Source organism: Falco rusticolus, chromosome 1 (assembly GCF_015220075.1).
Source record: "Falco rusticolus isolate bFalRus1 chromosome 1, bFalRus1.pri, whole genome shotgun sequence".
Classification (NCBI taxonomy): Eukaryota; Metazoa; Chordata; class Aves; order Falconiformes; family Falconidae; genus Falco; species Falco rusticolus.
The window spans coordinates 38,553,555-38,581,214 of record NC_051187.1 but is presented as its reverse complement, the minus strand read 5'-3'; the positions used below and the strand labels follow the sequence as shown (position 1 = coordinate 38,581,214).

Genomic DNA, 27,660 nt, shown 5'->3' with positions numbered 1-27,660 from the left:
CTGTTTCTGCACTTTTGAGGTGCTGCACACAGCTGGGTTTGAAGAAGGCCTTTATGTATATCACTAGGATCTGGTCTCTGTGTGTTCCTTCCCACTCTACTGTGTGTAAGGTACACTGTATCAGTGTGTTACTCAGGCTTTAGCTGTGCTTTTCCTGCCTAGACCTTTACCATTGATCAGTTTGGCAGGAAGACACTGCTGGGAAGGGCTATGCCTTCATGGCCTTGGCACTCTCTTCTCCCAGTTACGCTCACTCTTCATGTAAGAAGAAATTTTTAACTATTTTATTCCCATTGCTGTTTCACACCTAAAGACTCTCACATCTCATGTCACAATGACAAAACAAACTAGATGTAAACAGCTACAAAGTGAAACCACCATCATTGTCATAATTTTGTCATCATGTTCAAAGTGCTGTAAAAGGAGAAGAAAAAAAATTATCTTTCCCTGGTTTATTTCCAGGAAAACCTCATCTATTTCTGCTTCCTTATCTTTACGGGGATCCTCATCATCCCAGGCATCTTCCTCTACCTCTTCCTTCCAGAGACAAAGGGGAACTTGGTTATGGAAATCATCAAAGAATTTGGCATACATTTTAGGAAGTATCCTAATTTCAGCTGGGACAGAGTTAATTTTCTTCTTAGTAGCTGGTGCAGTGCTGTGTTTTGTATTTGGTGTGAGAACAATGTTGATAACACACTGATGTTTTTAGTTGTTGCTAGGTAATGTTTATACTTAGTTAAGGACTTTTTAGTTTCTCAGGCCTTGCCAGCAGGAAGGCTGGAGGGGCACAAGAAATTGGGAAGGGACACAGCCAGGACAGCTGACCTGAACTAGCCAAAGGGATATTCCATACCATGGGATGTCATGCTCGGTATATAAACAGGGGGGGAGGGAGATGGCCAGGGCCTACCAGTTGATGCTGGGGGACTGTCTGGGCATCAGTCAGCAGGTGGTGAGCAGCTGTATTGTGCATCACTTGTTTTCTTTTTTCCCTTCCCTTTGGATTTCATTCCTCTCCCCTTCTCCTTCCTTTTCATTATAATTGTTATTTGTTCTTCTGGTTTTATTTTATTTCAATTATTAAACTGCTCTATCTTAAGCCTTGAGTTTTACATTCCTTTCTGATTCTCCTCCCCATGTCTCTGAGTGAGGGGTGAGTGAGTGGCTGTGTGGCACTTCGTTACTGGCTAGGGTTAAACCACAACAGGAAGACACCTCACAGCTTTACAAGAAATACTTCTCTTGAGGAAACCATAGCACCTACACTAGCTTCTACCTGGTCAGCAGAAGGACCATGTATTAAATAAGGTCATAAAGGACCTTGATGCTGGCAGACTTGAAAACAAAACAAAGGCAAATTATTTCTCTATTATTGGAAAAGATATAAATATTCCTTCAGAGACACAAGTGGAATCTTCATGAATGAAAGCCATTCTCGTATCACCTTAAAAACCCAAGAGCAGTCAATAATCAATGTCATCATAACACAAAATATGTGCTATGCTAAACTTACACATTTCACTTAGGAAATATTTTGTGACAAAATACCTTCTTTAGTTCCAGTCTCTGTGATTTTGCTATTCAGAATTTAATTTTGAGTTTTGGATTATAACAAACCCAAAGTCTCAAATCAAACCTAGAAGAAACCACTGAGGAATTCTCAGTGTGAAACTGAACTGCAGACCACTTCAGTCATCCACAATGAGCAATATAGCGGAAACCAATCTGGCTTAGAACCAAGCCCAGCCTTCAGCTCTTTAGACAGATTTATGCGACACACCTCATTAAAGTGGGTTTCGTGTGCTTGTCCATTTCACGGCAAGCATTTCTTACAGCCCTATATAGAACAAATCTCCTTAACTCTGTAATAATTCCATAAACATGAAACCATACACAACTTTCATTGTGTAGCAGAGCTTTTTCTAGAACATAGGTGAAATTTTTAACAGAAACCATCAATTCCATTGACTTGACAAAAAACAAGAGTTAAACTTCTAGGATAAAATCCTCCTAAAATTGCTGATAAGGTGAAACAGTACCATGCCACACAGTCATGTGCAACTCAGAATCGCCAGAAATCCCCAAAAATGTAAGAGAAATTTCACTGTGAGCTGGTGGAATTAGCTGCTCTTTGAGTGCCTCAGTAATTATTTTCAAGGAGTGTAGGAATCCTTATGACATAACACCCCTACACTTCAGTACAATTTTAGAAAAAATATGTAATAAAAAGGAAAGATTAACATTTTGAAACAGTAAGTAGTCAATAGCTAATCAACTTGCATTTTTGTACAATTAAAATGTTACAATTTTTGGTGTTCAAGAGAAAATACTTAGAAAAATGCCAAATCATTCTAAATGCTACTGCAAGCCAGAATAAACAGCATTTGCTATGCAGTTATATAGGCAATAGTTGGAATTACACAAGTAACCAAGGTTTTATTATTAACATGTATTTTTTCTCATTTCTTTAGACTCACAGTATTTGCAGTAAACCCCTCTGTAAATAATTGCATTCTGTGTTTTATGAACTGAAAGTACAAGTCCCAGGGGTGAGCCTGGGCATTTACTGAGGACTTCAGTACAACCCCATCTGCCCCCACCCCAAGCCTTGGGGATGGGGGAAAGTCCCCTGGCATGAGTAAAAGCAAGCAGAAGACTTTGAAAGCAGGAACATCACAAGGCATCAACCACACACAAAAGCCCCAGGCAAACCTCTTTCTTCCCAGTGCTGTCTCGAGCAGAAGCCATGTACAGCTACAGTTTGAACTTAACCTCAGAAGAGAGAAGCCTCTGGGAACTAAAGGTGACTTTTCAATGTCTGCAACACTAATTTTGGAGTTGTTCTGTGTCAAAGCTGAAACCTGAGGGATTAAGATCCCAGTTGTCTCATCCTAACTTAATAGGGAATATTTACCTTCTTCGATTACTCTCATGAGTAAGTGGGTCTTGGTTACCAGCTGTTTCAAGCAGAGCCTTCAGGACCATATGCTCTATTCCAAAAACCTCATGCCTTTTCACCACAGCTGGCTGACAAACATCCCCATAAACACCACAAGAAATACCCTTCCTCAGTACATTCTAATTGGTACATAAAGCCAGAACAGCAGAATACAGCTTTCAAATTTGTCTGTTTCATCTAGTAAGCAATATTTACTATGCCAATGAATCTGAAACAGAACTCCATATACTTTACTTAACAATAAATAGCAGTACCTAAACCTTGTACCAGCTGCTTTTTGCTTTGTGCAGATTATGGCAGATATACTCATCGGTCTGTATCATAGAAGTAAAGTACTTTACTGTTCCTGGAAAACTGTTTAGATCTTTTTGCCTGAACTGTTCTCCTTTCCCTTTCCAAAGCCCTCACTATGCCCCAGGTGCCAACTTCTTCTGCTTTGAAACTTTCCCCCTGCAAACTGGACTAGTTGCAACTATTTCCTGAAATATTTAATCCATCAGTGTTAACTTTGGCCAGTCAAAGTAAATACAAGTGAGCGAAGAAGAAAAAGTAAAAATTTAACTCTGGTCTTTGAAGCCAAATGCCCACTGCCATACCAGCAGGCAGGAGCCAGAGACACAGAAGCCTGTGATCCCTGAAGGTATTTAAAAGACGTGTAGATGTGGCACTTAGGGACATGGTTTACTGGTGGATTTGGCAGTGCTAGGTTTATGGTTGGACTTGATCTTAAAGCCTAAATGATTCTATGATTCTATGACAAAGACACATCACACACTGGACAACCAACCCCTAGCCAAAGATGACCGGCTTCCTATCAGACCTGGTAAGTACTTGGTGGGGTATTTACACCTGTGACATTTTTGCATAATACTAGTGTTTCAAAGAAAACAAAATCAGTATCTCAGTAAAAACAGCAAGGCTCCTATTCACTAAAAGCATCTTAGAAGTAGTTCTGCCTACCATTTTGAGGTATTACAGATGTTTGCAGTACATACATTCTGCCATCCATCTTTGTCATATTTTTACCAATACATTAATGTTTCTTAAATGTTTTCATTTATTGGAAAATATTTGCTTACCTCCAAACATAATTTGCTGTGCTTACCTACTGAAAAAAGAGTTTTGTTAAATGTATCATTAATTATTTATTGCAAAGATGGTGGGCAGAGGTTTTGAAAGGCAGGGAACAGGACTGCATGTTGGCAGCTGTGGCATCTTGACAGGGATGTTTGCAGGAGCCTGCAGCATTTATATCCTGGCTATGGCTGAGTCTTGAACCCAGAGGCACTGCCTCACACATCAGTGAGTCACCTCCAATAGGACAAAGCCTCTCTGAGAAAAAGCTCTCAGCTCCTGCTGAGCACAACGTCTTGTGCAGGGAAGAGGAATATGGCAGGGTACCACTGAAAGGCTGTCAATTTTTCATTCATTCATGGCATATTCACTATGCCCTGCTGCAAAGGCTGCTGTAGAGTAAACCTAAAAGCAGTGCTGGTTGTGTATTTTCAGATCTGTAATCAACCAGAAAAATTATTAGAGTAGGATGCCTGTTCTCAAAGCTCCCAAAAAATTAAGATGACCATGCTGCTTGAGACAGACAGGTTGGGCAGGAGTTCAGAACTGATAATGGTAAAAGACCTAGAAAAGACACTTTCCTTCAACAGCACAGTTTGAGCAGAACCATTGGAGAAAGGAACTTCTGTCCCAAAACCTTTCCTTGCTGTTCCCTTCTCTCCATCTAGGTAAAAACCCGTGGATTTCCAAGGGCTAGCATACTGACAGGAACCTGAGTAGAAAAACATGCCACAAACAACACTAGTATAGGATTTTTTCACCATCTCAGGCTTCTTTTTTTAATTTTTTGCTGCTGTGGGTGATTTCAGGAGGCTTTGCCACAAATCCTGGGTAGAGGGATCACTGCCCAATACTCAATGGCTGAAAGCTAGCCACACATCCTGGGTAGAGGGATCACTGCCCAATACTCAATGGCTGAAAGCTAGCTAGCACAGCAGCTGCTCCCTCAGATAAGATAGGAAAGGTCTGGGTACAGATGGCCCAGTCACTAACTGTGGGCACAGGTCTGAGCTGCAGGTAGCCTGGCCACTGTCCAGATAGCAGAGAAGAAAATAAGACTTCCCTCCTCAAAAGCACTCTTACTTGTATTAGTCCTGGAGTGTAGAATGACCTTCAGATTGCTACTCTGCTGACTAATGATTGAGGAGGGGTGGGAAATATAATAGTGGCCATAGCTAAAGGCTGCATTTCCTTAAGTTGGGTGTAGGGAAATCACAGCAGGATGTACACTTCACACCAGGGCAAGCAGAGGGAACACTCTTTACCTGCAAAAACCTTGAATGAATGAGATATTTCTGGAGAACGAAAGGCACACTGCAAGAGCAGCCTGATGTGGCTACAAGCTTAAGAATATTTTGTTCTACCTCTGCAGGTACAGTACCAGGGGTTCTTTCAAATGATCGCTGTCCTGGGGATCGGTGGAACATTCCAAATTGGCTTTCAAATTTCTACGATCACCTACATGTCTCGGGTAAGCAGACACACACATGACACACTGGTTAATGGTGGCACGGAGTCTACACTGCTGCTTGAGGATGCTCCTATCTGGCAGTCAGTGAGGGTTTAAATCACTTATGCTCCTCTCGAAATTCATTCCCATTGGTATGCTATCATGTAAAGCAGAACATGTCAAAGTGTTGAAAATAGAAGAAAAGAGAGATGCGCAACTTGTTCCTCAGAAGACACACACTGACTGGGGTGGCACCTGTGTCCTCTATAAACCTACAGCACGTGCCTGCTTCAGTGGTTTCATTTGATACTTTTATAATCTTCACAGACAAACAGAACAATTCAAATAAACCACCCTCGAGGAAAACGTCTGCTTCTCTCCACTGATCACAGATAAAACTTCCATTCAAGATAACTGGGGTCTAGAGGGAAGACATTATTTTGTAGAGAGCACCTTATGCGAGAAGTGTTATTTTCAGGCTTTTCTAGTTTCAGAGCACTGAGTTCTGAGTGAGAAAGTATTTAGGAACTGCACTAAACAGGCACTGTATAACCTGGAATTATTGCCATGTATGGGAGAGAAAACCCATAATACATTTGCAGCTCTTTACAGGGCTGTTCACACTGTATTTCAGTACAAGTCTCTGCCTCAGTTCCTCAAATTTCAAGGACAATAAAACAAAGAATGAACTTTTAATGGCAAAATTAAGACAGCATACTCTATTACACTGTCTAGTAGCTAATGCACACTTTCAGAGTTTATATGAAATAGTGACTTTAGCTTAGCAACAAAATTATGTTTTAAATACGATAAAGTATATGCACTGGGGTCACAGTTATTGTTAATGAAAATTTTTTTTTTCTGTTTCAGCATGTTAAGGCTTTCATTAATGAAACTTGGCTGGAGCGATATGGCTACCCCATCCACCAGGATAATCTCTTGTTCCTATGGTCCATAACTGTGTCCATTTTTGGTATAGGAGGTCTCTTGGGTTCTTCAGGAAGTCGATACCTGACTGTCAAGTATGGCAAGTATGTATGTTTAAAGACAGTTTGTCAACTGAACCGTAGCTTAAGGAAATGACAGTTGAAGTTTTAAATGTAAGACAGACTTTTATGCTTAGTCATGGCTGTAATGCAGCCAGCTTAGCAGTGGTGCCAACAGATTTTGCTGCTTCTTGCCCTTGTCCTGTGTCAAAGGCTAATCAACTGTGCTGCCAGCCTGTCACACCAGACACAGTTACTCAGGTTGGGTTGTCTCAGCAAGGACAAAAGGCAGCCCCCTGGCTGAAGACAAAATGGGTTTCTTGGAAGTGCTACTCAAAATATAGCAGCATTGCAATGTTCCGAAGTGTTACCTCAATGCGTTCCATGATGGATTTTCAAGTGCAGAAAAGCTTCAGGACTTTTCTCTGCTACAAAACCCAGAAGCATTCCCAAACTCCCAGGTCTAGTGATGTGCCAAGGCACACCGTGAGTCCAGAGTATCCAGTGCCAATAGTGTAGAAGGCTTATTTTGTCCTGGACCACATATTTATAATTTCTCAAAACTAGCAAGGCAGTTTCATTCAAGACATCCTGCATGCCAGGAGCTGAAGTGCCATTTCCCTTCTGATTTATGAAAATTGTTTTTACTTTCTTGCACTTACAGAAAGAAATGTCTCTTGTGCAACAATCTGCTCATGATAGTGGCAGCATCTATCATGGGCTGCAGTAAAATAGCCCAGTCCTTTGAGATGATTCTAATTGGACGCTTCATGTGTGGAATAAGTGCAGGTAAGTGATTTTTTCCCACAGGTAAGCAAGCTCTCCCGAAATTTTACATCATTATTCAAAGTAAATAATAACCCTCCACTAAGAAAATAAAATGTTTAAGTCAGTGATCCCTTGTCAGAAGATATTCTATAACACCTAGCAATAAAAATCACAATTACTACTAATTTCGCTGACAGCAAATGAAATTCAGCTTTGCCAAGTGTATAAATATTCAGAGATGCCAGGAATGTTTTGATGCAGTATGAAACAAGGTTTTTTCCTGATGGAAAAATATGTATAATATTATCTTAATTTTGGTTAACAGTACTGGAAATTATACGGTATATGGTTTAAAGTTAATATTCTCATAAGGCTCCAGAGCATCAGGCTGTTCAAGACCACAGCCATTTATTTTTGACTCTGAACATATTTCAGGAATGTTCTACAAGGGTATTCAACCTGCTTCAAAGCAGCTAAGTCCTTCAGGTTAGTACTAAGAGCTGGGCATAATCAAGTAAAGTCACTCTTGGCAGGTAGTTCGCACACAGCAAAAACATCCTTTGCTGGTATCGGTATGTCTTCTATTTGTCTCCTACACAAAAATTTGCTTTTCCATTCAGTTTGGTTATTCACAGGGATGCCTATTTTTAACTTATTTCATCAGAAATTAATGTCTGTTTTTCAAATAACTAGATTTTGTACATTGTTTCTCTGACATACAGTTGTATTGAAGAACTACAGTTGGATTTTGAGAACTACTCATCCACAGGGGTCCTGCTATGGTCTAGAACCTGTGCAATGCCTCATGCAAAGACTTAATTTTTGTTAAATAGATTGCATATATGTATTGCTTGACCATCACATACAGTTAAGAGAAGAACATTTGCTTTTAAAACAGATAAAAGGGGGGGTGACCATCATATTAGGAAAAAGCTCTTGTTCCCACACTAGTTTTCAGCATGCTTGAGTTATTAAGTACTTTGGATATATCTGTAAACATCAACTCTGCCTGAAAACATCAAAATTATTGCTGGACAATGGAAAATAAATACTTGTGTCTCCCCCTAAGTCGTGTACAAATCAACATTGCATATAGCACCGTATATTTTAATCTGCTGTGGATCTACCATACAGCTGTTCTATAGCATTATGTCAGAAAAGGTTGAGATTATGTGGGTTAACTACAAGAATATTACATATTACCACAGGGTGTTTAGTTATTCAGCACTTGCATACTCTGTGCCCTTTAAAATATGCTTAGGCTCAAAGAGATGCTATAATGAGGCTATACCTACACCCCAAAGGGAAAACTACATTTCTTAAGATCAAGGAACTGCACTATACAAAGAGGACCAAATACTTCTGTAGAAAGGGTTAGAAAATCCAGTACTGAAAAATCTCATGTGGGTTGAGGTATAAGAAACAATTTGGTGCATGAGGCAGCTCTATTCTGTAATGCTTGTATTATTTACAGGCAATTTTATTTCCAATGGTTATGAATGTCTTCTTTCTTCTCTGCCATAATTGTCTTCTCTCCTGAAGGTCTTTGTGCTCCTCTACATCATCAATACATTGGAGAAATTTCCCCTAGGAAGCTACGTGGATTTGCAAACTCTACTTCCTCTTTCTTTTGGTCACTGGGAAAAGCCATAGGGCAAATTTCAGGACAAAGGTAAACTATAATTGATTTCCCATGCAGTTAATTTCTGGATCCCCTCTACATTTTGCCTCTTCCTCTGCTTTTCTACCCATTCCTTTCTCTCCTCAAACCCAATGCAATGAACTTGTATTCTACACACACATTTTATCCCCACCAGGGAGCTGCTGGGCAGCCAGTCCCTGTGGCCCATGCTGATGGCCTCCTGTGGACTTCCAGCACTGGTCCAGCTGGTCACTCTGCCCTTCTTCCCTGAGTCCCCACCATATCTGCTCATGCATAAAGGAGATCAGGAAGGCTTCAAAAAAGGTAACTGAGGGCTCCAGGTTCCTGTTCCTCACTTGACTTTCAATTGTTTTGTGATATTTTCTCTTCCCAGATGGAAAGAAAAAGAACAGGACAAAGTTTCTCCCTGCTTATTTCCAAGATGACTCTGTGAATACCTACTAAGTATATTTTTGTTGTAGTCCCCATATAGAACACGAAGCTACTTCTCTCTACCGTTCTATATTACAAAACCTTTCACATTCAGCTGACACCACCTGCACTGTCAGTCTGATGATAAATGATAAATGGCTGTTTACACTGCAGGGCTCCACAGGACACCCCTTAGCTCTGCTTGTTGGCTGTTTACACTGCTCATACCCTGAAAGAATAAGGAAGGGAGAAAAATGGACCCGTGGGCAGGGAGGGAGTCATTGTACACCCCGCTAGACCCCTCTGCCACAACAGGTCCCTTTGTGCAGGAGGCAACCAGGGTTCTGTAACACTTTATAGGACATCTCTGCCTCACACCACAGCCACAGTCCATGCATGCTGTACTGTCAGACACTGGCACCACCTACTCAACAAACTCCTTAGACAGCAAACAAAAGAGACAAATTAACATGGCAGGTCTCGCTCTCCTTCTCCTCCACAGCCATAAGGCAGCTTTGGGGTGAAGGCCATCACCAAGCAGAGACTGATGACATCGTGAAAGAGAAGGCAACAATGAAAAACACCAAGATCTTGAGTGTCCTGGAGCTAATGAAAGAACGAGCTTTCCGTTGGCAGCTGTACATGATAGTTATTCTGACCGCCACAGTTCAGCTATGTGGCATCAATGCAGTTGAGTGTATTTCCCCTTTAAAGTCTCAAAACACTTATTGACAACCTTGAAGGAGACATCACGGCTCCAAGGAGCTCCATCCATTTTTCTCAGGCTTCTTAGGCCACAAGTTGCTGTCTGCCACCCCTCCTACAGGGCAGCAGCAGCCTGCAAAGGTTGGCCAGGCCCTTTATGTGACATCTCTCTGCCCAGCTCTTGGTACTTGTGGTACTTCCTCAGTAGTTAGGCTTATTTAACAGCCATTTTTGGAAGCTGTTAGAAGGCTCCAGAGCCTAACATAAATAAGCCCACTTTATATTGGCAAAATCCTCAGTGTAGCTCTATGTTACTGCTCTCTGCAACTGCAGCTATTTGCTCCCCAGCTCTTAGCATCCTAAGATGCTGGGACAGCAGTATGCTCATTCTGCCTTTAAAGCTAATCAACAATCACACTCACTGTTCTGGCAGCTTCTGCAGTTCTCCCCCTCTTCCTTACAGCAGCACTTTTCTGGGATTGTTTTGAAGCCACGGCTTTGCAACTGCCTCCATGATTCATCTACCTCTAACATGACAATGTAGCAACATCTGTAAAAGAAATACACAGCTAAGGCTAACACAGCTTAAACTGGAGTCTTTATCATCTCAGCATATCTCCAAACAGTAGCAGAGATACTTGAAAAGATGCTTGTTTTACTTTCTCACAACTCCATAACCCATGCTCTTTTTTCTTGAGAATATTCTACAATGATGTTTTTGGATGGGCTCCAGAATAGATGATATACCTAGCTGTTTCTGAAAGCACCTAAATCAGGACTCTGCAAACTTAATTACATTGCAGCAGCTGGAGGTCCTTTAACACAGCATTTTATCTTTTATCTAATTAATTAATTGATTACATTTTACAATGCTTTTGTCTGCCAATAAACTGAATACTACCAAAAAGAGTGCAGAATTCTAGCTCACTCCAATGTTGAGCTGTATGCTCCTTGGTTAGCAGCTCCTATCTAGGGCAGTGTCACACAGGTATGGGTAATAAATCAATTACTTTCTTCTCTTACTGTTTTATGGGGTTTTTTTTCCAGATTTATTTTTATACTTTTGAAGTCCTCCAGGCAGCTGGCTTTGATGAAAGAATGATTTCCTATATGACCCTCTCCGTTGGACTCTCTGAACTCTTAGCTAGTGTAGTCTGTGTAAGTCATTTCACTATGGGAATGGGTCACAATTTGCTCTTCTGGCATTGATAAAAAGGTTGTATTGTCCTTCAGAGCTCCATCATTGAGAGACTGGGCAGGAAAGTGCTCCTGAGAGGAGGCTATTTGATCATGGGTTCACTGCTAGCTGGTATCACCGTGACTCTCTCCCTACAGGTAAGGAAACTCTTCTCATGGCAGATTTCTCCATCTATTCTATTTTTAACCTCTGCTCAGCAGGCATGACCATGCTACTGAGAAAGGAACGTGAGGCTTAGAAGTACCAAAATAACTTCTGTGTTAACAGCTTACCCTCTAGGAGGGGAATATCCTAAAGGTCGAGCTTGTCTATCCACAGGATTAAACCCTCTCTCAGCAAGTACTCTCTTGTATTCCTACCTTCCTTTCAATGTGATCCCATGAGCTCAGCAAGGAGCATGTAAAACACTGGGAGACTAGCACGATTTCATCTCATTTCATCAGACTGCAAGCACCAAACACTGGCCAGCATAGATCAAAAGACAGTCCTAGGGAAATGGCCCTTTCTATTCATGCAGTTTTTAACAAGTAACAACAAAACCCCAGACTCCTTGCATCAGTTAATTTAAAATTTAACTTTGCTGCAGAAGATACTGGGAATGCACATAGGTGTTCACAGACTGGAGACCATTTCACCTCTGTAAGCGCTGTGTCATTGCTGTAGCTTCTTCAGAAGCAAGTCTCTTGGGTTAGCAGTATTCATCCAAGAGCTACTCTATAGATGCTGCTGTAAAATTAGACTTGAAGCAAGGTGGCAGCAGACTTCCATTTTTGTTCCATTCATGAAGATCTCAAACAGAAGAGAGAAAACTTTTCCCCAAAGCATTGGGTCTCATATTTTGTTGACTGAGATCCAGGTAAGTTCCTTTTCAGTACCAGTTATTGAACCTATCACTTAACAGAAATGAAGAAAGATATGATTTGGCCTCTCCATATTTCTAAGGGCTGGGGGAAGCACCGTGGGGTCAAGAAGAAAGGAGAACAGGGTGGAAAAGTATCATTCAGACTTCCTTTACTTGAAGACTTCGAAGCTTGACAGCTGCCTTATGCTAGCAAACCTGCTTCTCTGCTCATCCAAGAAACACCTCACTGCTCCATCCACAGGAAAAAGCACACACATTTCTCTGCCAGTTCCTACATGCTACATTTTTTCTTGAGGTGACAGTGTTGGAAAACAAGCAGTATTTCTCACCTACTGTTATGAACAGGTTCACCCAGAAGTTTTTTATGGGTTTTGTTTTTCCCCAGGACTTTTATTTCTGGATGCCATACTGCAGCCTTTGTCTAATTATCTTGTTTACAGTTGTCTTTGGAGTTGGGCCAGGTAAGTGCTCACTCAAAAGAAATAAAGGAATCGAGTCATGTAAGCTTATTAATATGGCTAGGAAAATACTGCATAATATTGCATAATATTTAGCATAAGTAAATTAATTTAATCTAATCTTGTAGTCATTTAAACACTGTGAGTCCAATCATTGGCCATAAACTTCAATGCCAGCAGGACTGGGTTTTGCTAACAAGAGGAAAGGAACACAGCAAAAAGTACTCACTGGAAAAATACAGCAAAAATAGAGTAAAAGCAGATGGCTAAAAGATTTTTTTAAAATACTAATAAAACTGATAGAGAAGAAGAAAAGCAAGAGTTCTTTTAAATTCAGTGTTGTATAATGTTACATTTTGTCCCACATAGACAGCAGTGAAAAAGACCTGCTTTGGAGTAAATCTTTTCCTAACATATACTACCTGTTCCTCTTAAAAGATTTTTTTTTAAAGCTTATTCATTTTTTTAAATACTTGCCTTCCCATATGGCAGGGTTGAATTATTTTCCTAACCCCAAGCTGTTGAAATTCTGTGACTTCAAAACATAACTGAAATGCCTGGGAAGTGAATCTGGGAGATCATTCATTGGTGATCTACCAGTATCATGCTGGGAATTCTTATTAGTAACAATAATTGTTATTCCACTGTTGCAGAGCTTCTTTCATGAGATGTCAGACTTTCTCAAGTGTTAACTACTTAATTCTTGAATCTCCTCAATAAATTTATTTGAATATTTTACCAGTTTCATAAACCAATATTTATAAGATGCCACAAATATTTTGTTTTCTAAAAAAGTGACATACTCAAGTGTTTTGAATGCCAGTCCATGACAGTAGCATCTATTTTCTGGCTGTGTAACAGTAACACTCAATCCAAATGTTCAAACCAAGCACATCAACATGTAATAACTCTTGTTTTTCTTCCCTTTCAGCTGGTGCCACGGTTTCCATTAGGGCTGAAATTTTCAAACTTTCATGCAGACCACCTGCATTTGTGATCGGCGCAGTTCTTAACTGGATGGGTGTCTTTGTGATCGGAACAACCTTCCCATTCATTGTGGTAAGTGATTTTCCCTGGAACAATCTCCAGGGGGTCTAAGCTCTAGTCAACTATGGGAGCAGGAAGAGCAGCTGGAGATTACAATGCCATGTCAGTCTAGAGTGGCCTTGGCACCTGCTCTCCCAAGTCCGCTTTTGCAATTGAAGGGCCCTGATTTGCCCAGGATACTTAGTCAGACTGAAATATTGTCAGAGGTCAAAATACAAAGAAGTCCTTATCAAATTCAAAGTAGTTTGGGACCCAAATACAAAAACCATGCTCATCTTGCTCTTTTTCTCACTTTGCTCTTCCCTGCAGGAAAGACTCAAGCACTTCTGCTTCCTCATCTTTATGGGGGTACTTTTCACCTCAGGGATAATTATCCACCTGTTCCTTCCAGAAACAAAAGGGAAATCAATCATGGAAATCACAGAAGAATTCAATAAGCTAAACTTTAAAAAGAAACGTATTCCAACTCAAAATCGTGTCACAGATTACAACTTCTGCACCAGGCTTTGACCGGTCGCTAGGGGGAGTCAGGCTTTACTGAAAGGAAGGAAAAAAAAGACTGTCGTTCTCTGACTAGCAAGTTGGTCCAAATGGACTGTCAGCTTTCATATCTGTCACTTACAAGGTTCCCATGTTGCCAAACCAGCACCTTTCTCAATCACTCCGCTCTGGGCAGCTTAGAAAAGGGATGAGGGCTGGTATTAACAGGATAGACTCCTGTGGTCTTTTCCAACCTAAACGATTCTATGAATCATGAGCATCTTGGCTTAACTTGCTGATACGTAAATCTCTTCTTAACAGAGCAATTAATACACACTGAAACTACATGCAGAATTTTTAAACACTCTGCTGACCACAGAGAAAAGGAAGATCTGTGATGTCCTCTCTCTCTGATTTCTGAGTGTGTTTTTACAACCCTGAAATGGGAATAGTGAAGTGCTTGGCTTGCTATCTCTGGCTAGGGTTCAATGCATAACGGATTAAAGAAAAAATTTAGTGGAATAGGAGAGAAATTCTTTGTTTCTCTAGACTCAACTGAATAATCAGACCTTGCCAGGTTCCCATGCATAATGCCATGTTGTCCTTGTGTTGTATCTAGTTTGACAGACTTCAGTCCTTTTGGACTGAAATTTTCCAAGTCAGCAGCCATCCTTGCTTTGACTTAAATTTAATTTTTTTGCTAAAAAATTCAGCCATTTCGTCCTAAACTCAGGCTTGTTAATGAAAAAGTATGGGGGAAAAGTTCCTATACAACTCTTCTCAAGGAATAGTGCCTTTCAGTGGCAATATAGTCAAAGGATTCATGGGTAGAATCCAGTCACCATAAAACACAAGCACCTAGAGTTATTTTAGATACTCTGTGCTGTCTTGCCCATCACTGTCATCATCTGGAATCTGTAACTCCTCTTCCAGGATCGGAGTTGCCACAGATATCTTATGGGCTGTGGAGCCCATAACAGTTTAGCTGCTACTTCCCTTTGTGTGACTTTCAGCTACCTGGACTCAATTTACTCCAGAAGAACCACCTTGGACTGGAATTCCTGGCTGTAACAGAATAGCTGTTGCTTTACAGTTTCTTCAAAAAGCATCTGTACAGTACCTGGCTGTATGTACAGCAGACTGTCAGCAAAAGCTCAGTCATGTCCTCCACCTCTCGCATGCATGCAGGGCTCCTGCCTAGGGTGTATTTCTCTATCATGACTAAGAAGTGATCACACATACTCATATTTCAAGGATGTGCAATCAGTACAGACTCTTCAGTTTTGTTCACTGCAAGTGTAGATACTGATTGACCGCTGTAGAGATGACTGTAAATATTTTATGCCTTTAATATTTTGTCAGACTCATACAGCTAGATAAGATTTACAGAAATGTAATTCTAACATAAGGAACTTCTGAGGCATTCATTTAAGCATTTCCAAAAACAATTTATGGTTTAATACACAGGGTTTTGTAGCATTTTTGCCAATTTTTACAAGCATGTAGTGTACACAAAGATAAGGAAACAAAGTGAGAGAATATGTTAAAACATATCGTGTGCAAGTTTTCTAATTTCCAGATTTATTGTGATATACTATTCCCAATGATCTCCGTTGCAGGAATGGGTGCAACATAATTTTCTACACTGATCTATAATCAACATCTGCACTTGTGTTCACATACTGCAGGCTTTCAAACTGTGAATGATCTTCAAGGCAATCTGATATCAAGTTCCTAATTCTTCTTCCTGCTATACATAGTTAAAGGTAAAAAGAGTTTGTGAGCCTTATAGGATAGTGTGACCTTGTGAAGTACCACAGGAATTCATTTCACCAGAAACTTTTTTTCAAATATGAAAATTCATGGGACTTACTTTTTCTTTAGAAAGCAACTATTATTCTGCATGTTTTCATCTTCTAATGAGAGGCTCACACAGTCCTAGTAGCAAAGGAATACTATTAGGAAGAACAAGTTAAGGCTCACAGTGGAGTACACCATTACAAATTACAATCCAAACTCTAGACTTGCACTGTAAAATAAGTGGTTTTATCTCTGATATTGCTTTGACTGGCATATTTACTTCATCTCAAATAAGGTTATTCAAAATATGAATTCATTTGTTCACCTTAACGGCTACTTATTTTTAATTGGAAATGTTAAACATAATAAAAATGGCAGATTGCCTTGTAATAAAACTTCTGGCCTCCACAAGTGTTTCTTTTCCAACATCAGGATCTCCCTTAGGGACAGCTGACTAGAAAAAAGGTTATTGGTGTGCATGGACTTTCATGATTGGTGTTTTTCAATATTCCAGTCTTTAGTATTGAGGGATACTTGAGACTTCTAACTAAAAGATAATCTACAAAACATAAAGTGTCCTTAAAGTCAGAAAAGCTCATTAATTTTATATATACACATAACGCTATTAACAGCTAGCAGCCATTTGGAGACAACTACCAATATAGAAAAGAAATCTCAACTTTTTTCAAAATAGAATTCTCTTTTCCCAAACACTCATTCTGAAAACATCCTTCATTCCATTACAACAAGACCTGAAGTCTTTGGAAATATAAGCGGAGTGGCATGGTGTAGCATTGTTGGAGTGACTCTCCAGTGAGGCACTTCTCTATCATCTCAGTTATTCATTAGACATTATTAGGAAAGCCTTCCCCATAAGATCCACAGCAGGAAGCAAGTGGATGCCCTATGGAACATCAATGTGACAACAAAGCAGAACAGCTATTTGGAGCACAGGTCATCCTTGGCCTGTGCTCAGTGGAGCAAGAGCTGTATTCTGGTCAAGGCACAAAACAGCAAAAAGGTAAGGTTCAAATATGGGAAGTGAGAAAGAGGACAGTTATTCAGAAGCTTCAGGAACACTACATCTACCTTTTCTTCCAGAGACATCAGCTGACAGGTTAAATGCCTCAAACACTGACTCTAACTGAGGCAGATATAAACACTTAAAAACTGGATCAGCAAACTGCAAAACAACATAGATCTGGTCTGGTTGGTCCATATTAAGGAAGGCTTAGCACAGCTTTGCATATGTGTCATGCATGACTGTAAAATTGCTAGATAAATTACTAAATCACCTGATGTTTTGAGATTTACTATCCTGATCACAATTTTGACTAAAGGGTATCTGTAAGATACCTGCTAACTACTTGTTAACACTAATTATAAAACTGCACATCTAATAAAGGGAGCCTCAGCACACTGTAAATAATAACAGCACAGAAGCAGTATAAATGCAAAAGACATTCTGCATTAAGGACATTACAGGAGGAAGACTCTTGACCCACCAGAAGTAGGAATCTTAAATCAAAGTACAGGACCAAAGAGTAAAAGTTACAATATGTATAAAGTATACTAAGTAGAAGTGAATGAAGTATAACATAAGAAAATATGTGCAACAGGCTGCATTTGAGAAAGAATGCCCCACACTAGTAGCTACATATTACTGCCTGCTTGTGTCTTCCCCCAATATCACCTAAGCAAGGCAGATACTAGCAACTAACATGGTGTTTCTTTCCTTTGTCAGAGGCACATTATATTTTTTCAAATTTGTATGACTTTACAGAAAAGGAAATTCTTAGGATCAAAGGGACAGTATTATTTGTGCTCTGACAACAGCTTATCTGCTGAAGAACCTAATCTGGAAAAAACCCCACCATGAACTCTCAGCACACATCAACAACAAAGTCAACTTCATGATGAGGACTGCATAAAGACGGGAGAAATTGCTGAGTGGTGCTACATGCTACGTTTCAGATATTAGCTAGAGAATCTCTGAATATTCTTTGCATGTGATGTTATTTTCTAGTAAATATAACTGATTGCCTCCAATAAGCCCTTTTTGATTTCTTCATCTTCTTCATCTTTAACTGAAGTGTAAATGACAACTAAGCCATTTACCTACCTAATACATACAAATCCCTCTTAACTATGAAATAAATGAATTTAAAGCCCAAAAATTTCCTGTCTGAAGGAAAAAAGTCAATCCAGCTATGGAGGTTACAGAATAGTTTCAAAGCAATCTTTTTTTCATCACAGACACAGAAATAAATATACTGACTAATGCCAGACAAAACTATGCATGTCATTGAATTTCTCGCTCCCAGTAAAGGAAAATCAGCTACTATTAAATATTTAGCTGGTCAAGCCTGGTGCGCCATTGTAGAATCATTTAGTCTGAACCCCACTCCAAAATGATGGGGCATTTCAATTCCTTTAAGTAATGATTAAATTACAATGTGCTCCAGTTGCTGTCACATGAAGAGAGAATAGCTCTTTCCTGTTGTATGTCAAAGTCCTATAGTTCACTGTCCGAGCCCATCTAAGATTCCCAACAGATAACTTTGTCTTTATGTTTCTCAGCTTATACTGAAAACTAAGCAAGCTGTGATTATTGAAATCCTGTTTAAAATTGATGTCTCAGTTCCCTATCCGCCCAGCACAAGATAGAGTTTGTGAAGTATACAGGTTCCCTGTAGGGGACACCATCTTGTTTACTTGGGCTAGATATAACCAGTGGTTGAAATATTTAATCCAACAATTCTAAACTTTGTACAACAGCTGAAATATGTGTAATTAACTCAAAAACCTTTGAAGTAAAATTTAACTTCAATAACATGGGACTAGTTCTCTTACAGTGCTATTGCATAATGCGAGCACTTGGTTCTTTTAGCAGGTACTAGCCAGTAAGCAACAGGGATCAGCTCTTTCATAGGAGATGGCTACCTTCTTCTCTGACCTGGTGAGTAGCTGGTCACTTTTTCTCAGGGCTTTGACTTATGAAAGACAAAGCAAACATAATACTAAAGATCCAGACTCCTTAAAGATTGTAAACTCTTGGTACAGAGACCACCTTCTCTTCTGTGTTTAAACATCACCAAGAACAATGGGGCTTGGGGTCAGGAAAGTCATGTTCCATGGTCTTTTCCATGCAATAAGATAAAATAAAATAAAGATAAAATGAAAACTAACAAAAGCCCTGGCAGTTCCACCACTGCCAAAGCTACTTTTCTTTTGTCTTCTGAATTACTGACAACAATACTAATTATTAAGCACTCTGATTACTTCCCAAAGTAATAGATTAACTGTACTGGAAAAGGCTAAGAAATCATGACATAAGCTTTAAAATAAACTACTGTCCTTATTTCATCCAAAGATAATTAGCATCATCCATCAAGAGTTTCCATAGTCTTAAACAGGGAAGAAGTGATAAGTATTCCTCAACTGCCAGAAAAAATCTATTTTGCTTTTTTTTAAGTATTAAAATTGTTAATTTGTATTGGAAGAAGAAAGGAAGAGTGAGAGGGTGAGTTCTTAATTCGTATGAATGTTTTTGCCAATTAGCAAATGCATTGAATTTGGGACAGAATTTTAAAGAAAATGTCCTTTAAAGGACTGTAGCTGCTTGGCTCTTGTCACATGATAACCTGGGAAATCCAGCTGTGAACTAATTAAGTAACAAGGTCTCAAAAGATGGACCTAAGAACAATAAAAAGGAGTGTTGTTCTACGTATCTCCCAGTCCAGAATTATTCACATTCCCTGATTGCATTTTCTACCAGCTTCTCCTCATCCAGGCACTGATCTCCAAACTATTGTGAGCTCATGAAGTTCACATGTGAGATGAAAAGAACACAGCATAGTGTCCTCTCTACAGAGATGATGTACTGTCCTGGTCTGTGACAGGCTGAATAAAAAGGGAGAGGAAGCTGAACCCCAAAGGACCCTGCACAGATCCAGATGGGGCTGGGTTTGGTTTGCTAGGTACAGTCTGAGCTGCTTGAGAATAACTCTATGTAGCCTTGCAGGCACTTTAACACAGGGCAGGTGACCAGTGGTATCACATACCTCAAAAAGGTCCAAGTAGTTACATGTTATGTTTTCTCCTTATTTACAGTTAAAATTATTTCATTCATCAAAGTAGCCAGTGTATTTCAGTCCTTAATCTTTGACAAAGGAAATTAAAGATGGACAATATCTCCCTAGCCTGGAAGATGCCAAGCCCTTCAATATGCAAATACAGACTTTCATGGTTAAATAAGTAGAAAAAATAAAATCTTGAGAAAGGAGAAATGTAATTCCAAATCAAAGTCAGCAAGATTTTTATTTGAATGCAATTATAGGGTCTATTCCAAAATATTATCTTATCTTTGTGGTCCCTGCCTTTCTGAAAAAGCTGAATGCTAAAATGATCTTTTCTTTATTATGCTTAAAGATACAACATAGTCAGAAATTAAAGCAGAGAGTACAATAAAACGTTATTGATTTTTAATGCTGTACTTTTGTAGCATAGCGTTATGGTTTGATGTACATACGTCATTGGAGACTGAAGACAAGGAAACTGATTCTCTCTTCCTCACATCCAGGACTGACACCTTTATCCAGTCAACCTCTCATCGCAGGCATACAGTGAGAGCTGTACTATCAGCAACATCTTTCAAAACTCCTTTTATTTCTTGCAAGTAAAGTGGTGGATTATCATGCTTATACTAGCACTTAGTCTTGCTATGGCATTGTGGTTGATGACCGCACTTTGGCAGTAGGTTAGAGGAATTTTGGAAAAATGTTTACATTCAAGACATTTTGAAGTGGATAAAGGGGAAGAACAAGTGTGCCTATGAAGACTCTGGTCCTGCACAAATCTAGACTAATGAGAAGCTGATGGAGCACCTTATTTTTGCTTTGCAGGTTCAGTTCCAGGGACTATTTCAAATGATCTTTGTGCTGGGAATTGGTGGTAGTTTCCCATATGGATTCCACATTTCTGTCATCAACTATCCTTCTGTGGTAAGCAGCCATTTTCTGCGGTTGAAAACACAAAACGGAGAGCCTGAGCTCTCCATTCTCCCACAAATCTTAAATTTACTGAGCATTCAACTGATACATCTATGCCTTTTCTTTGGCTAACAGTAATATCAAATGTGTAGAGAATTTTTTCTCCTTTAAAGAACAGGATGGCATTTTCTGTTTTAAGTAAGTTCTTACCATGTAGTATACAAGCCTCCAAAGGAAGGCAGAAAATGTGCTTTTAGCATGCTTCTCAGGAACCTTACTCATCAACACAAACATGAAGATTTTGCAATGATCTCAGCTAACTTGTCTTACTAAGAAAGCCAGTCTCAATATAAGTCTAGTATTAGAACCACAGGCTAGATCAGAAGTACAATGACCAAATAATATGAAGGGATGTTACACCCACTGTCCAGTCAAATCTCATTTTACTTTTCAGCACATCAGGAAGTTTATTAATGAAACCTGGATAGAGCGACATGGCTCTCCCCTCCACCCCGAGACAGTTATGCTGTTGTGGTCCTTCATTGTGTCTGTTTATGGGATAGGAGGATTGCTGGGGAGCCTCTGCTGTGGCTACCTGACTACAAAATACAGGAAGTAAGTGTTTCCTCTAACGGCTCAATAGTCAGAAAGTACAGGGAAATACCAAGGTGAACAAATAAACTTCTTCTTTTTGGCTGAAGCAGTCTAATTGAAGACAACTGATTCGGTTTACTAGAACATCTACCTCTTTCAAGTAGCTAGCAGTCTTCTATCTTGTTTATCTGCCCTCCCCAGTGAACTGTATTTCTGTAAAGGCTGCATTCAACATCACATCACTGGATTAGTGCCTCTGGGAGCAGCAGGATACTGTACCTGCCTTATGTTCTCTTCAAGATCCCCTACGACTTTCACAAAGATCTCCCAAGATTTATAAACCCCCAAAAAGGAGCTGTGTGTCTTGTGTTGTAACACATTATATGCAATTACTCTAACCACCTGGAAAACACTATGTGGAAGATATCCTTAAGTGTCAAAGAAGAACCAGATTTCCATTTAAAAACACTTATTTTGGGGTGATGACATTATATTAAATATTCAGATCTAATATAATAAAAATGTGAAGAGAACAGAAAAAAATAAATTGCCTGTAACTACACTGTAAAGATACAAGCAGCACCAAAACAAATTCTCCAGGAGACATTTCTGTTCTTGGCAATCCATTTTACTGAAAGTCAGTTCCAAACTATCTTTCCCACTGGATGGAGAAAGGATTCCTCACCAGTCTGGTCTGCTCTCAGTGCCTTGTGTGTAACACCACTAATTTCATTTGCAGAGAAATTGGCAAACATATCTACTTGGTGTGACCCACTTAAAGATCTGCTCCACAACCCACTGATCCAGAGGCCCCTCATATGGGTCTCAACAAACCACCTTAGCCTGCGTGCAATTGTGTTCTTTCCTATCAGGTAAGTGCCCCCAAGAAATTTCTTGTGGGACACTGCCTTATCCCACACTCAGAAGGTCTCCCAAGACTGGAAACAAGACCATGCAGTTCTCCCATGGGTTATTTAACACATGATAACCTAATTACTGAATCACTGTCTTCTAAACAGAGTATCTCTGTGAATCCTTAATGTGTGCAAAAGGACTCTTATCCAGCAGGCATCACGGCAAAACAACTGAGTGCAAAAGACTTTGATTTGAGCCTGAGACATCAGGGTTGTGAACATACCAGCCCACGATTCACACAGTGTCTTTAGAGATATGCCTCTAAAAACTTTCTACCATCTCCGATCACACCCATTTAGCCAAGAGTGTCTTTAATATGAGCTATTCTAGAATGGGAACCACAGACTCAGATTATTTCTGGGCAACATTTCTGGGAAATAGTTCTGACATTTTATGAGGAGTTCTAGCCATTTTAAAATCTTGGTGACAAGCTGGGCCAGTTCTTTGTTCTCCTTCCCCACTTGTACTGTGGAAATGCTGTTCATCAGTATTCCAACTGTTTAAATTCTAAGCTGAAAGATATTAATGAATTCAAACCTAAAGTATCCTGAAATTTTAAAGAATCACTTTAACTATCCAAAGTCAAAATTATTTCAGCCATTCCTTAAAACAGCAGGAATGGCTGTACCATGCTTCCTGTCACAGCACAATTAGTCAAAAGAGTAAAAGAGATTCTCATTTCACAGTAAACTCTCATGGGCTTTTTTTTTTCCTTCCTCCCCCAGAAAAAAGTGCCAAATGTGCACCAACCTGATCATGCTGGTAGCTGCACTTTTCATGGCTTTCAGTAAAACTGCCAAATCCTTTGAGATGATTCTGTTTGGACGCTTTCTCTATGGCATTGGTACAGGTATGTGTTCTGTGGAGTGCAAGCATCATCCTTGCTGTCTCAGGATTGTCTTTACAGGTATTGCCATTCTTGGAGAATGATTTTTAAAGCAAATATACTAGGCACTTAATAAAAATGAAAGGCATAACCCCTTTTGCAAGAAATTGTAATCCAAATACCAGAGTGAACGGAAACAATGTAAGAGAGGGTGAAGTCAGAAAGTTAAGCTTTTCTAAATATTCTAACAGTCATTTATCTTCTTCTGTGTTAAAGGTTTTTCTCTCAATATACATCCTCAGTATGTAGGAGAGATTTCACCCAAGAAGCTGCGTGGATTTACCAACTCCACAGTCGCTATTTTTCTTACACTGGGAAAACTCACAGGACAGGTTATTGGACTACGGTAAATTCTCCAATCTCTCTATCACCAAAAATTTATTACACCAAAAATAGTAGAAATCTTTCTACTACCTTTTCACCTACTCAGTGACTAAGAAACACTCTCATCTTCCCCACAACAAGTCTTAGCTTATGCCAGAGGAAAAGTTTTGATCATAATTGAGGCAAATATATAGTTTTAAATATAGAAGACAGAAAATCAATTACTTATAATCTGATTTCTTATTTCCACACCCTTTCTACTAAGGCGCTTACTCTTCAAAATCTACACTTGCATGAAAAGTCTTAGCAAGATATTTCAGTCCTGTGGTCAAACAGTTGTCAAATGAGTCTTATCAGCTCTCTAGGCATTATATTGGATTATAATGATATTTACAAAGTTTTCCAAAATGCCAAATAATTCCTTTAAAATTGTTGGAAATAAAAATAGCCAAATTTTTGAAATCTGTCAAATTATCAGTTCAGATTTTGTCCCACTACACCCTTGAATGGAATCTGAGCAACCTTCCTCACTCAGAATAACTTTCTGAACATTCATTCAATTATAATAAATAATTTTGTTTCACATACCCTTTCCAGGGAGATTTTAGGAAGCGAAGCTTTGTGGCCATGGTTGTTAGCATCTAGTGGACTTTCAGCATTGGTTCAGCTGGTTGCCCTCCCATTTTTCCCTGATTCACCATCCTACCTCCTCATACAGAAGGGTAATGAAGAAGCCTGCAGGAAAGGTAGAGTGTCTACTTTCCTCACTTATTCACCTCATCTGACATGTTAGAGTGGCAGCCTTTGCATAAGACAAGAAAGCAGGGCAGGGCTGTACAGCACAGAGCAGTGCCATGGAGTAAGAGCAGAGGCAGTTCTAAATAAAATAGTTGAGGTAGTACCTATGGCAATACATCTGTATTAACCCAGGGCCTCACTTGGTCTAATTGAATCAGCTAAGACAAGATAAATATATATTAGTATGTCTAACATTTTCCACTTTGGTGGGCACTACTGTATTTCTTTAAAGGAAATGGTTTAGGCAGCTCTCTCTTTATTAAAAAAAATGTACTTAAATGTTTACTTTGCTTACAATTAAGTCAACTCAACATCAGAAAGATATGAGACAAAATTCTCCTGTTTGCCTACTGCTGCTGAAGCAACCAGATAGCAGAAGCAGACAGCATCAACACCACCACCTACACCACAATGGACAGGCAGACTAAAGGGTTTAATGTAACCACTCATGATGGAGCTATACTAGTAGAATAATCCACTCCCTTCTTTCTCCCCAACAGCCATCAGGAAGCTCTGGGGGGAAGGAGACCATCAAGCAGAAATTGATGACATTATGAAGGAGAAGGCTGCAATGACAAGCACAAAAACCTTGCGTGTCCTCGAAGTAATAAAAGCACAATCTTTGCGCTGGCAACTTTACATTTTGGTGACTGTCATGACCACCTTGCAGCTCTGTGGAATCAATGCAGTTGAGTGTTCTCTTTATTCCCAGAACAAGGGACAGCACTAGGCAGTGTTACAAATCCTTCTAAGTCAATGTTACTATACCAGCTTAGAATTGCACCACAACTGCAACATTTTTTTCACAGGTACATTTCCTGTCTGCGTTTTTCAGATATACTTCTATTCTTTTGAAGTATTCCACACAGCCAAGTTTGAAGAATACCTTATTCCATACGTGTCCCTGGGAGTTGGGTTGTGTGAATGCTTATCCTCTATATTGTGTGTAAGTCTTTTCAGACTTGAGTTTGAAGGAAAAATTTAATGTGGTCAACTTTGTACTTTTCCTTACTTATAACTGGGCTCAGGGAAGATTTGCATAACCTAAGACACATCTTCCTGCTTCTGCAAAACCAGATGCAGAATAAAAAGCAGCTCTTTTCCCAAATTATTTGCATGACTGTATGTCTTTAGACTGTTTTTTATTCTATAAAATCATTTTCTGATATTCTGGATTAGATGTGTGTAAGTATGTGCACAAAATTTGATATATACCAGCACACAAGAAAGGGAACTCTCTAACAACAGCCTAGGGTTGACTAATAAACACAGTTTAATTAACAATGAATTAGCTTTGAACAGGCTAATCAAATTAATTAGAAATTAAGTGATTCTCAAATGACATTGATTTCTGGCTATTATTCAGATGTGTCTTCTGTGAAGAACACATGAAGAAGGAAGGAATTATTTCATTTGAGAACTGGTATTTATGACCCATGTTTTCTGCTTTTCAGAGCACCCTTATAGAGCGATTTGGGAGGAAGGTGCTGCTATGGGGAGGGTACATGCTGATGTGTTCTGTGCTAGCGCTCCTTACCATGACCCTGTCACTGCAGGTAAAGAGGCAGCAGCCTTCTGGCTACTTACTCAGCATCAGCCCACTCTTCCAGTCTTGCCTCAATGGATATGTACAAAAGCTTAAGTCAGTAGCAGAAAATACAGAGCTCTGCTATTCTGTCATGTATCTAATGGTTTGATATCACTGGTTTCTCACTTTTAGCATCAGTTTTTCTGGATGAATTACTTCAGCGTTATCTTGATCTTCCTATTCGTTATCTTCTACGGAATTGGACCATGTGAGTACATCAATGGCAAAGTTGGGAGGAAATTCTGTATCATATTGGTTGGTGACACATCTGGCAGAGGAAGAATAAACTAGCCCCACAGTAAAAAGTTCTGGAAATTAAGGAGGGAAGGGCAGATATGTACAAGTGGGGCAGGAAAAGGATACATTCACCTTGAATTTTATTGCTGATCACAGGATTTAAATAATTTAAAATACAGTATCATCTTCTCCAGAAGGTCTGAGACAGAAATTTCGGAACAATTCTTAAAATACTCAGCTAAGGATTCTAAGCATCGCCAGGTATATTATAGTATATCGTCTTCATTAACTTAACAAGTTAAGCTTTTTGCCTACCAACATGCTACCAACAACTACATACAACCTCCTGACCACAGGAGCCAAAAGAGGAGCTTGTTTTATAAATTTATAAATTTATAAATTACTGCACTGATACCGGTGTAATATGGAAGTGCACAGATCCACTGGCACCAGAAAAAGGATTCCAGTATGTACAAGGGAAACCTAAATTAACAGCTGTAGTCCCTTTCTGGAACCAAGGTCTTTCACCCTCATAGCAGAGGCCACCTCCCAACAGGGCACCTATCCTGCCTGTCTATCATTTTCTTACCACTGCCACTGTGAGAATCCTTGGCAGGAGCAAGGAAACAAGTATATGTGGTTTGTGTTTTGCTTTTCTTTTTCAGCTGGAGCCACTATATCAATCATGGTTGAAATCTTCAGCCAGTCATTCAGACCATCAGCCTTTCTGATTGTTGGCTGCATCAATTGGATGGGACTGTTTGTACTTGGGATGATTTTTCCACTGATTGTTGTAAGTGACTCTAACTGGATCCCCTCTCCAGACTATTCCACTTCTGAATGCTGGCCGGGAGCAAAATAATAGCAATACATTGCGATGACATGCAAAGCTTAGAGCTCTGTCCAAATACCAAACCTGGACAGGAATCCCGCAGGCCTGTCAGAGAAGCAGCAATTAGACTCAGGTCAAACGTGGCCAGTTGAAACTCCTGGTTTGATACCCATCCTGATTTGTGTATTAAGCACACCTTTGAATTTTAATTACTAAGGCATAGGCTTGCATCCAAGGGCAGGGAAATAGAAACTGAATTCTTATTTTCCTTACAGTGTCTCCCATTTCTGTTTGCAGGATAACCTGGGACCCTTCTGCTTCCTTATCTTTTTGGGAATTCTTGCTTTATCAGCAATTTTCATCTACCTGTATCTCCCCGAGACCAAAGGAAAGTCAATCATGGAAATAAAAGCAGAGTTCAACAAGCTGAACTTTGGAAAAAAAGAAACCTCAGTCACTGAAAATAACTTTCCTAAGGAACAGTTGTTCTGCACCAGACTCTGAATGTTCAGAGAAATTTGCATCTCTTAGAAAAGACAGGAAACAATTTTGCAATAGAACTGAAAATAAAACATTAAAAACAGACTGCAACTTCTGTGTTGTACTCTTTTATTTTTTTTCTTTTTAATAT

The 27,660-nt window shown here is 39.5% G+C and overlaps 1 protein-coding gene across 7 annotated transcripts; it reads left to right on the top strand.

Moving 5' to 3' along the window:
- The first annotated feature begins 3,533 nt into the window (after positions 1 to 3,533).
- LOC119141525 (solute carrier family 2, facilitated glucose transporter member 11-like) lies at positions 3,534 to 27,624 on the top strand. 7 transcript variants are annotated; one of them, XM_037374286.1, is made up of 13 exons: positions 3,534 to 3,785; positions 5,409 to 5,507; positions 6,357 to 6,517; positions 7,137 to 7,261; positions 8,783 to 8,912; positions 9,058 to 9,206; positions 9,817 to 10,004; positions 11,067 to 11,177; positions 11,253 to 11,354; positions 12,465 to 12,540; positions 13,469 to 13,596; positions 18,755 to 18,823; positions 20,769 to 20,856. In XM_037374286.1, the coding sequence occupies exons 1-12, from the start codon at positions 3,762 to 3,764 to the stop codon at positions 18,794 to 18,796; spliced, it is 1,335 nt and encodes a 444-aa protein (XP_037230183.1). In that variant the 5' UTR covers positions 3,534 to 3,761; the 3' UTR covers positions 18,797 to 18,823; positions 20,769 to 20,856. The 7 variants fall into 7 exon arrangements, with proteins under 7 accessions (XP_037230183.1, XP_037230021.1, XP_037229945.1 ...); XM_037374048.1 differs by lacking the exons at positions 3,534 to 3,785; positions 5,409 to 5,507; positions 6,357 to 6,517; ... (5 more) ...; positions 11,253 to 11,354; positions 12,465 to 12,540 and adding exons at positions 21,310 to 21,470; positions 23,090 to 23,214; positions 23,467 to 23,596; ... (5 more) ...; positions 26,863 to 26,990; positions 27,327 to 27,624 and having other exon boundaries at positions 12,547 to 13,596; positions 20,769 to 20,867; XM_037374124.1 differs by lacking the exons at positions 18,755 to 18,823; positions 20,769 to 20,856 and adding an exon at positions 13,894 to 16,259.
- The last annotated feature ends 36 nt before the right edge of the window (positions 27,625 to 27,660 follow it).

Bases quoted from the DNA above. Each gene is read 5' to 3' on its own strand.
- LOC119141525 (XM_037373980.1), top strand. From the start codon at position 20,742: ATGGAGCACCTTATTTTTGCTTTGCAGGTTCAGTTCCAGGGACTATTT. The intron at 23,215-23,466 runs GTATGTGTTCTG...TCTGTGTTAAAG, and splicing joins TCTCTATGGCATTGGTACAG to GTTTTTCTCTCAATATACAT. The intron at 26,169-26,862 runs GTGAGTACATCA...TTTCTTTTTCAG, and splicing joins CTTCTACGGAATTGGACCAT to CTGGAGCCACTATATCAATC.